Genomic DNA, 11,096 nt, shown 5'->3' on the forward strand with positions numbered 1-11,096 from the left:
TGACTTTAAATTTGCTGTGTCCATGTCGTAAAAAAATTTGAGGCACTACCTTTATGATGGTAAGTATGACATTTATATAGAACAGAAGAGTCTCAAGTANGTGTCCATGTCGTAAAAAAATTTGAGGCACTACCTTTATGATGGTAAGTATGACATTTATATAGAACAGAAGAGTCTCAAGTACATCTTCACTTTGAAAGAGTTGAACATGAGAAAGAGAAGATGGCTTGAGTAGGTAAAAAATTACGATTGCAACCTTCACTATCACCCAGGGAAGGCAAATGTTGCAGCAGACTCCTTAAGTTGTAAAGTGACAAGTCAAGTGGCGACTTTGACCATGCAAGAGCTTATTATGGAAAGAGTTTAAGATATTAAGCCTCGAAGTGGTCACAACTCCGCCATGTGCTATTGCTCGGATTGCAGTAATTTCGATTGGACCAACATTTCTTGACAGGATTAAGGACCATCAGAAATTCGATTACTCGTTTGAATTCAATAAGTTAGAGATTGATATGGAGAAGCGAAAGAAAATATTAGAAGAGGCTCACTTCGTTCCTTATTCAAAACATCCAGGAGGTACAAAGATGTACTAAGACATTAAGGTAGTTTTTTGGTGAAAAGGCATGAAGAGATATAAGGTTGAGTATATCGAAAAATATGTAGTTTGTCAACAAGTGAAAGCTAAACAACAATGATCGTCATGATTACTTGAACCATTAGAAGTTCCAGAGTGGAAATGGAAGATGTATCGATGGACTTTGTGGTTGGTTTCCAAAGTAAGAAATGGGTAATGAGGCTATTTGGGTCATTATGGATTAACTTACCAAATTGGCTCATTTCTTATCGGATCAGATGACATTCTCAACAGACGAGCTAGCACAGTTGTATGTGAATGAGATAGTAATGTTGCATGGTGTACCTGTTTCAATTGTATGAAATAGAGATCTAAGGTTCACATTGAACTTTTGGAAAAGCCTACGCCAAGCTATGGGAGCTAAATAAAAAATTAGTATAGATTTTCAGCCTTAGATAGATCGTCAATCTGAGCAAACACTGGAAGTTATGCTTCGAACATGTCTCCTCGAGTTTGGAGGACATTGGCGAAACATTTACCCTTGATTGAATTGGCATACAACAATAGGTATCACATCTCTATTGGATGGCACCATATGAGGCATTATATGAGAGGAAGTGTAGATTATTAGTTCATTGGGATGAGGTTGGTGAGCAAAACATTTTGGGTCAGAGATCATTGAACAAACAAGAGAGTTATGCTGACAAAAGAAGGAATCTGAATTTTTGGTAGGTGACAAAGTATTTCTCAATGTTGCACCAATGAAAGGAGTATTACATTTTGGTAAGAAAAGAAAGTTGCGACCAAAGTTCATTGGTATGTTTGAAATCTTGCAATGTATTGGGAATGTCGCGCATCATGTGGCTTTATCCTCAGAGCTTTCAACTGTGCATGACTTTTTTCATGTTTCAATACTCTGAAAGTACGTCCCTGATCCAAGTCATTTGGTCAACCACCAATCCATTGATTTACAACGGGGATTAAACTACGATGAATTGCCAATAAGGATCATTAATTAGCAATTTCAAGCACTCAAAGATAATGCGATCCCCTTAGTAAGTACAATGTGCAATGACTCCGTTAAAGAGGCAACTAGCGATAGAGAGTTAGAGATGCGAGCTAAGTATCCACAAATCTTCTATGAATTTAAAGGTAAGTTTCAAGAACAAACTTTATTGTTAGGAGGGTAGATTGTAATACCCATACCTATGGCCTAATTTTATTATTTAGGTTTGGCCCGTTAAAAAAAATAATAATAAATAAATAAACCAAGGGACACAATTAATATTGTAGCCTTATCAATTATATGGGAATCCATCATGTGAAATAATAGCCCACACCTTTTTGTATCATTTTTCTTTTGGGCTTAAGCCCAAATTGTTAAAATCTTATTTAATTTTATTTAAATAACGGAGATAATGTTTAGTTTTCTTTAGTCTCGATAATCATCTGATTTCTACGATAAAGTGTATAACTTGCCGATGCTCATCTCTATTTTCCCTAACCCGAGGAGGTGTCAACTACCTACACTGCACGGCTTGTGTTGACCTCAAATCTCCGTACTCCTTAACCGAAACCGATTCCCATAGGTTCCCAATTTTAAAGGAATTTCTGCCAAGATGACTAATTTTATCTCTTTTAGTTAGATTGAAATTTTAAATGATTGAGATAAAATTAAATTCTTGTTAAAATAATACTTTAATTTTATCTATATTTTATTTAATGTTAAAAGATAATTGAGATAACGTTTCAATATTTTCTCTTTCAACTTAAAGTGAAATATTAAATTATAAACATACTATTTTGATTTTACCTCTACTTTATTTAATTTTATAAATTATGGATATAATATTTTTTGTTATTTTAACCCATTAGTTGAAACGTGGTTGCGTTAATGATAAGATTTTGTCACTTTTAATTGAATTAGAACTCTCAAAGCATGGTCACCCCAATAAATAGTATCATATGTTCCATTTTTAAGTACATTCATTTCTCGTGAAGTGCACATATATACAAATATAGTATATCCTTTAGTATATGGGTCAAGAGTTGAAGTCCCAAATGTTCCTATATTTCTCTTATTGTTTTCACAAGATACTATAAGTGTATAAGTATTTTTATGGGATTATATATGTACTTAGATTTTTAGAACATTGTTAATGGGGTCCATTATGTATGTTCTGAGTTTGGACCAGAGTGTAGTAGCACTATACATGAAAATTCCATACCTCCTATGTTCGGTATAGATTTCATGTCTTACTATGTGTGTGTGTATGTATGTATGTATGTATGAAGTTCATTAAAATCTTTACATATATTAATCCATGTACTTATATGCTTATTGAGATTTTGTCTCACCCCTTTATCTCCTTTCAAGAAATTGATAGTTTGTAGCAATTAAGACATGAGAGGGCTGGCGAATTGGCAAATGAAAGAAACCCACCAAGCTTACTTTCATTTATTTAAGAACTTATTTAATTTATTGGTTTGATGTTAAGACTGCTAAAACTTCTAGTATTTTCTTTCATGTTGATTTCAATATTTAAGTTATATATTCATTCTTACTATTTCATACTATTATTCAAATAAATTTCAAGCTTTTGAAAGTGCAAATGATGTTCAAGATACGATTTTAGTGGAACTTAAACTATGGAGCTCGGGTCACCACAATAATTAATTTAATATATGGTTTGGTCCTAAAAACTAATCAGCCAAGAAACATACCGAACAAATCAACACAAAGGATTAGGAAATTAATATGGACATTATGTTTTCATTCTTTGAAAAAGAAGATGAACACATCTTTTCAAACATTACCTTCGATGTTCAATTCCAATATGCAATCTATTTTTTTGAGTTGAATTCCAAATTCGTTGACATTTTTGATAGTATAACTTATGCTAGGTGGAAGTCCATGCATTCTTTCATGGATTTTTTAAAGGTGGAAACTAAATGGCAGCAGCCATAATGGCAAAAATCATAAAATATTCAAGTTTCAGGAATAGAGAATCATTATTAATTATGTACAATTCCAGCAATACAATTGTTGTCTTTTATGGATCGGAGAATATTTTCTTTCAATGTGGGTGCAAAAGAATTCGTTGATATACATTTTCTCCCCACAATCACCACCTCAGGTTCAATGAGGAAGAAAATCAGAGTTACTCAACAGTTCACTGTTTTCACAGCAACATCATTCTGGGGATCTTATATGGATGTGGTCTGATGCTCGTAGTGCTGGTGGAAGCTCGAAGAAGCACGCATCTTCTTCAAAAATTAAAAGCTTAAATTTTCAAAAAATTTAATTTGTGCTTTTGCCAAGTTTTATTTTATTTTCATTGGAGAAGTATAAACGAATGAAAATTTGAAGTGTGAATGAAATTTTTTTATTGATCATTCAGTGTTTTTAACAATAGTATGGATTCATATACCCTATAAATCTACGAAATAACTAATGAGGTCACTAAACAAACAAAAATATATTTAAAGTTGGATATAAGATTAGACTAATCACATTTATCTTTAATAATGTTTTGCTCAACTTCGTTGAGGTACTTCTATAAAGGCTATATATCTATTTTGTAGATCAAATGTCCGCTATGTCTAAAGTAAGAAAACTCAGGAGGACCACTAAAATAAAAATCCTTAAAAGGTACTTCAAGTGTTAGTTGAGATTCTCTTTTGGCACGGATAAGAAAAAATCTAAACTTGGTAACTCAAGTCCGATGGTTTTTCGCCAATAATTTGTAGACATGAAGGCCCGTCGAAGAACTATGAACTTGGAGGCCCCCAAAAAAGTTCAACTCAGCCAATGAGAAGAAATTCAAAAATGGTACTTCGCACTCTCAACCGAAACCCTGCTGAATTCAGTATTCCATATCCTAAATACAAGTACATCATATTTGGAATGAAGAGATGTTTTGTGCTAACTACCCCAATTCCATATTTGTATCTCCCCATATTTTTGATGTTACATAAATCTTTACAGATAAACATAAACCTATAGGATCAATAAAAATTAAAAGTCTAATAAACCAATATTGCTATATAATTTATTCACAAGACCATGAAAATCACATGAAATGCACGTCAAACTCAGTAACATAATTTTAACATATGTTATCGCCACATTTATTAGATTTCAGGAATAGTAAAGAAAATCAATTTAATATCCATAAAACAATAATTACACACAACATACGTGCAAGCTTGTGCAATACCAAAACAATTGGTCCCTTTTGCTGCTTTGTCATCCAATTTTCACTTTTTCCCCCTTTCCTTGCTTCAAAAGCGACATCATTTAGCGTACGTGATGGATCCAAACAGAACAAACCCAAAGCTTTCTTTACCCAAAATTCGTTAATGATGCACTGCATGAGTCCCTTCCCGCCCGCCCACTCACCCATGATCACACACCCATTGAACCGAAATTCTACCCCATACAACTGGCCATTGCCAAGATATCGACTCTCCTCGTTGCCAATCACCCCATGCCTCACCTCCGAATAGCCTGCAACATTTAATGTTGATTGCTGATTTGAGGATTTTCTTAAATTATTTGCAAGAGAATTGAGTTTTTTCCATTCGTGACTGTTCTAAAGCTTTTCTACCTGGTTTTGTCATTCTTGGTATGAATCAGAATTGTAATTTACTAAAATTCCAACCCTGTCACTTTGAAATATTTATATTGTAAAAGAAAGTTGGGTTGGTGTTTTGATTTGTTTATAGCATAAGAAGAAAGATTTAGACACTATGTCATGTGATTTAACTACCATTCTCCAACATGAAAATATCAGCAAAAGAATTTATCACAATTTATAAAAGAAAAATTCAAAAAATGAATTGAAGCATGAATAGAATTAATCTGGTTTACTCCTAAAAAACAAATCAGCAAAGAAACACACCGAACAAATCAATACAATGGATGAAGAAATTGTTCTAGACGTAACATTTTTATTCTATGAAAAAGAGGATGAACAAATCTTTTCAAACTTTATCTTTGACTCAAAGCAATCTGAAAAACTTGAAGTCGTGATCTTTATGAACTTCTTGGGACCTCTGCTTGATTTCTCCTGTGATGGATGAATGAAGGGCTTTGTTTTTGTGGTTCTAGGTTTAGGAATCAATATGTATCAGTTGGGGCCCCATTTTGTGTCACCAAAGTCTCATACATATAGGCCTAGGGTAGGAGTGTTAAAATCCCATGGAAAAATTTTCCATAACCAAAATCACGTTTAAATACATGACCTTTGGCATGTACGAACGCAACCCAGTGCGTGCATGCACAGGAAATATGTGCAGATCAGAGTTCAGTCGAGGATGATAGTGTGTGAAACCACCAGCCGAACGTGCATGTGCGCTACAGAAATCGGCTTGCCCGTCCTGATTTCAAAAACTTAATAACTTTTGTACAATTCCTACTCGCAATCTATTTTTTTGAGTTGAATTCAAATTCGATGACATTTTGAATGGTATATTTTTATGTTAGGTGGAAGTCCATGCATCCTTTCACGGTATTTCTAGAAGTAAATATAAGAGTTCAAAATCATAAAATATTCAAGTTACAGGAATAAAGAATCATTATTAATTATGTACAATTCGAGCAATGCAATTGCTGATGGATAACTTTTGTACAATTCCTACTCGCAATCTATTTTTTTGAGTTGAATTCAAATTCGATGACATTTTGAATGGTATATTTTTATGTTAGGTGGAAGTCCATGCATCCTTTCACGGTATTTCTAGAAGTAAATATAAGAGTTCAAAATCATAAAATATTCAAGTTACAGGAATAAAGAATCATTATTAATTATGTACAATTCGAGCAATGCAATTGCTGATGGATCCGGGAATATTTTCTTTCGATGTGGGTGAAAAAAAATTTGGCAATAAACCCTTTTCTCCCTGCAATCACCACCCCAGGTTCAACAACGAAGAGAATCAGAGTTTACTAAATAGTTCATTGTTTCGACAGCATCATTCTAAGGATCTTATTGGTTGTTGTCTGATGTTTGTAGCTCTTGTGAAATCTCAATGAAGCATGTATCTTCTTCAAATGGTAAAGCTTAACTTTTCTGAAAATTCATGTGTTTTTACCTACTTTAAATTTACTTTTGTTGGAGAAGTATAAATAAATGAAAACTTGAAGTGAAAATGAAACCTCTTTACTGATCAATGAGTTTATTTTACAATAGTTTGGATTCATTTATTCTATAAATACCAAGGTCACTAAACTAATAAGAAAACGTTTAAGGTAGGATGCAATATTAGACTTATCACATTTGTCTTTAATAATTTTCTTCTCTACTTCATTGAGGTATTTCTGACAAGACTACATGATTTTGGAGATCAAATGTGGCTATGTCTGGAGTGAGAAAGCAGGGCAAGACCACAAAAATCTAAATCGTAGACAGGTGCTTCACGTGTTATTCGAGATTCTTTTTTGGCACGGATAAGCAAAAAATATGTCCTTGGTACCTCATGCCCTATGGTTTTTCATCAACAATTTTATAGACCTGGAGGTCCATCAGGAACCATGAACTTGGAGGCCCCTTAATAAACTTCTAACTCGGCCAGTGAGAAACAATTCGAAAATGGTTCTTTGCACTCTCAAATGAAACCCTGCTAAATTCAGTATTCCAGATCTTCAAAACCAGTACACCATACGTGCAATGAAGTGATGTTTTGTGCTAATTACCCCAATTCCATTCTAGTACCTCTCCATATTTTTAATGATACGTAACTCTTGTACACTATTATTTTACACATAAATATAAACTAATCGCGTTAATAAAAACTAAAAGTCTAATTAACCAATATTGCAAATATAATTCACCCGCGAGACCATGCAAATATGGTGAAAAGCTCATCGACCTCAGTAATATAATTTTAGAATATATTTTCACAATATTTATTGGATTTTAGAAATGGTAAAAAACATTTAATTTAACATCCATATAACAATAATTACGGGCAACATACGTGCACGCACGTGCAATACATCAATACATTAGTATTATTTACCTAACTTATATTATAAGAGCCAATAAATTGGTCAGTAGCTACTGCTGCCCCATCTAGTTTTCCTTTTTATTTCTTTTTTCCTTGAGTTAAAAATGACGTCGTTTAGTGTATGTGTGATAGACCCTCAATCCACACAACATACCAAAGGCGCAAGCAAGGATCAAGGGGAATTGGCACAATTGCAGGAACAATTGCATAATTATAGCACCAATTGCAGTTACCAATTACATAATTACAGCACCAATTGCAGTATAAATAAGGGCAATAATCACGTTACCAGCATCCAGAAATTGGGAGATTCCTTAGGAGAGTGTGGGCCTCTCGAATGTCCATTAATCTTGTTATTTTTTTTCCATTTTTTTGAATAAAGAATCTGTTTCCCTGATCGCAGGTTCGTTCCTCTTGTAATCACTATTTAGTGGTTAAATTCTCATAATAAAACTCCTATTATGTTTTCGATCTATCATTGGTATCAGAGCCGTTGCGAACGAGATAATGAATTTATCGGATCGTGTGGGGGAATTGGAAGGCGTCACCAGAAATTGCATGGACAGATGGAAAAGATGTAAAATGGGTTTGATAGGATGCAGGTGGAAATGCAAAGGGTGCGGAATATTGAGAAAAATATGGAAATGATCCTGGAGCAGTTCACCTTCATAAGAACAAAATGGGAAGAAGGGGAGAGAGAGAGAAAGAGCAAAGAGGAAGAACGAGGGAAGGAATTGGAGTATGACTTGCCTTTGGAAGGTTCCTAAGGCGTAAAAACAAGCTGTCGTGTCGTTTCTGGAGGGTCGGGAGACCACTGGAAACCAAAACTTAAGGGGAGAAGGCTAGAGATGCCTATTTTTCTGGACAAAATCTAGATGACTGGATCTTCGAAGTCGAACAGGATTTCGGGGTGAATCAATTGACAGAAGGGGAGAAATTGGAGTCGGCAATACTATGTTTTGAAGGGGATGTACTCGCCTGGTACCAATGGGAGCAAAGAAGAAAGGGGGTAAAAAATTGGGAAACACTAAAGTCTTACTACGAGCGAGGTTCATATCGACGCTGGAAGGCACCATGGAGGAGCGCTTCCTAGCTCTCCGACAAGAAGGGTCGGTCATGGAGTATCGGGTTGCCTTTGAGACATTAGCAGCACCAATTGGGTAGATCTCAGAGGCCATATTGGAGGGCCATTTCATCAATAGGCTATCTCCAGAAATTAAGACCGAGATCCGTGTGTTGAAGCCCAGGGGGTTGGAGCAAATCATGGAGCTGGCCCAATGCATTGAAGAAAAGAATCAAGCCATGCAGGCACATTTTGGTGGTTCTCGCCCAGTGCAAAATAAAGCAAATACCAATCGAAGTTGGCGCAATTCCCCTGACACGACCCGTCCCGAATCACCCTAGTGGACCCGAAACGTAACGTGCGCCGATGATAGATGCTAACTAGATGTCAAATCTACCACCAAGACTGACTATGAGTTATTTCAAAAAGATGCAACAAAATCAATTGCTTATGTAAAATATAATGCGATGGGCCCAAAATATTTACTTTGTGCTTCATCAAAATGAGTTATAACGCTCAACATGTCGTGTGGCTCTCATTTCGAAATCATTAGGCTTTTCCAGCTAAGAATGATTAATTTTCACCTGTAGAAAAAATCGTGGAAAAATATATGAGTTGATAGTTCAGTGAGTGGAGAAGTTCAAAATAAATATTCTTTTTCATTTATACATTTTTATTGAAAATCAAATTCATACCATTTGATAATTCACAAGCTATCATCATGTAATTATAGCCAAAAAGTGAAATATTCACATAATGTCATAAAAATATCATGTTAAAATCATGATATAACATCAGCTGATAACCATGTTATAATCTCATCATATCAAACGTGCTGAAAAATCCATCAAAAATGTACCCTCTGACTGAAATATGTAATCCGCCCCTCGGGCTAAGAACTTTCGCCATGGGCCTTTGGCCCCTCCGTGAACGAAAGCCGGTCTTAAAGACCTCTCAAAATCAATTCTAGAACACGGCCAAGGCCCCTCAATGAACTATATGTATACGGTCGAGACCCCTTCATTCCCGGTCCATGACCCCTCAGTGTAGTATAGAACATGACCAAGGCCCCTCAGTGAACTAGAAGAAATATATAATCACGGGTACTTTTCTGATCGATCTCAAAATCATATCTCATATTCCAATTCACAATGTAACGTATATAATCTTTGAAATCTCACATGTATCATAATAAAAGATATTTTCATAAAAATCATGTAATTTGAACACATAATTGCACATACTTTAACAATAAACTTAATTTATAAATACTTTAAAAATATTTATATTTTTCCACTCACCGAATTATAGGCTTCAAGCTAATTTAGACATTTTGCCTTTCGAATATCCTCACTGCCTCAATCCTGAAATAACAATAAACTTTTATTAATTCAAATTGGTTACGGATTCCCAAATACTCATCTTAATTGTATTCCTTTATCTCTTATTTTTTATTTCTTCTCTAGTTCTTCCTTGTCTAAAAATATATAACATAAATAATTGGACAGCTTCTATAAACTCCAAACTTGTTCCTTTATTTCACTTCCAATCCACGAAAACACCTATATATTTCAGTAAGTTTCATATTCGCTTGATTGAAACCAAAACCCATCTTAAAGCCTGGTTCAAGCTGAAAAGAAGCCTAAAAGAAAAGTCCAAAATTCTTTCTTGATGGTACCCAAACAGCTACTTGTTCATCTAAAAGTCCTCCCATCTAGATGTCTAAAACGAAAATTCCTCCTTACACTAATATAAACCCATATTGTTCAAGTAATTGGGAAATTATGAACACTTAATTAATGATTAAAGTCAATAACATCAAACCCCCTTGCCCATTTAATTCTCGTTTCTCACACTTTCAACCCAAATTCCACTAACGTTCTAATTCTTGAAATTCGAGTATGGATGAAAAACCAAAAATCACACCTCAACTAACACTAAAATAAATAAAGTCTTAAAACAAACTAATCTCTATAAAATGCTTAACTTTAAACACTAATTCCTTTTTACCTATTGAAATAGAAGAAGAACTGGAGAACTATGAGATTAGACAATTTCCTTCAATCACCTTGATTGGCCGCCATCTTCTCTCTCCCTTTTTCTTTCCCAAATATCCTTCTACCTCTCGATTCTTCTGTGCTCCCCCACAATGAATGGATTTGGTCTAAATTTAACAAATGCAAAAATGAAATAATTAATAATAGGACCCTCAACTCCGTTGTAGTTTGCAATTTAAACCTATTGTTTCCATCTGATTTAAAAATCAACAATTATTCCTATAATTAGTTTAACCCACACAATTCCCACTTGCTTATACAAGTCCCCATAAAATCAATTACTTAATTTAAGTCCTTTTGACTTTGACCAGTCAAACATTTGACTTTGAATAAATAATATTGACCTTTGACTAGTATAAAATGGGGTGTAACATCCCCTTACCGGCATACG

The 11,096-nt window shown here is 34.5% G+C and overlaps 1 protein-coding gene and 1 long non-coding RNA gene across 2 annotated transcripts; both read right to left on the reverse strand.

The window, feature by feature from the left end:
• Nucleotides 1-4,657: 4,657 nt before the first annotated feature.
• On the reverse strand, nucleotides 4,658-9,179 carry LOC111408444. Its single transcript, XM_023038205.1, has 2 exons — nucleotides 9,135-9,179; nucleotides 4,658-5,084 (listed from the first exon to the last, which is right to left on the reverse strand). The coding sequence occupies exons 1-2, from the start codon at nucleotides 9,169-9,171 to the stop codon at nucleotides 4,735-4,737; spliced, it is 387 nt and encodes a 128-aa protein (XP_022893973.1). The 5' UTR covers nucleotides 9,172-9,179; the 3' UTR covers nucleotides 4,658-4,734.
• A 3-nt stretch (nucleotides 9,180-9,182) lies between these two features.
• Nucleotides 9,183-10,782, reverse strand: LOC111408449. The gene is made up of 3 exons (XR_002705326.1): nucleotides 10,659-10,782; nucleotides 9,950-10,012; nucleotides 9,183-9,232 (listed from the first exon to the last, which is right to left on the reverse strand). It is a non-coding gene; the product is annotated as an uncharacterized LOC111408449 (long non-coding RNA).
• Nucleotides 10,783-11,096: the final 314 nt, after the last annotated feature.

The sequence above is a fragment of the Olea europaea genome, chromosome 2 (assembly GCF_002742605.1).
Source record: "Olea europaea var. sylvestris chromosome 2, O_europaea_v1, whole genome shotgun sequence".
NCBI classification, from domain to species: Eukaryota; Viridiplantae; Streptophyta; class Magnoliopsida; order Lamiales; family Oleaceae; genus Olea; species Olea europaea.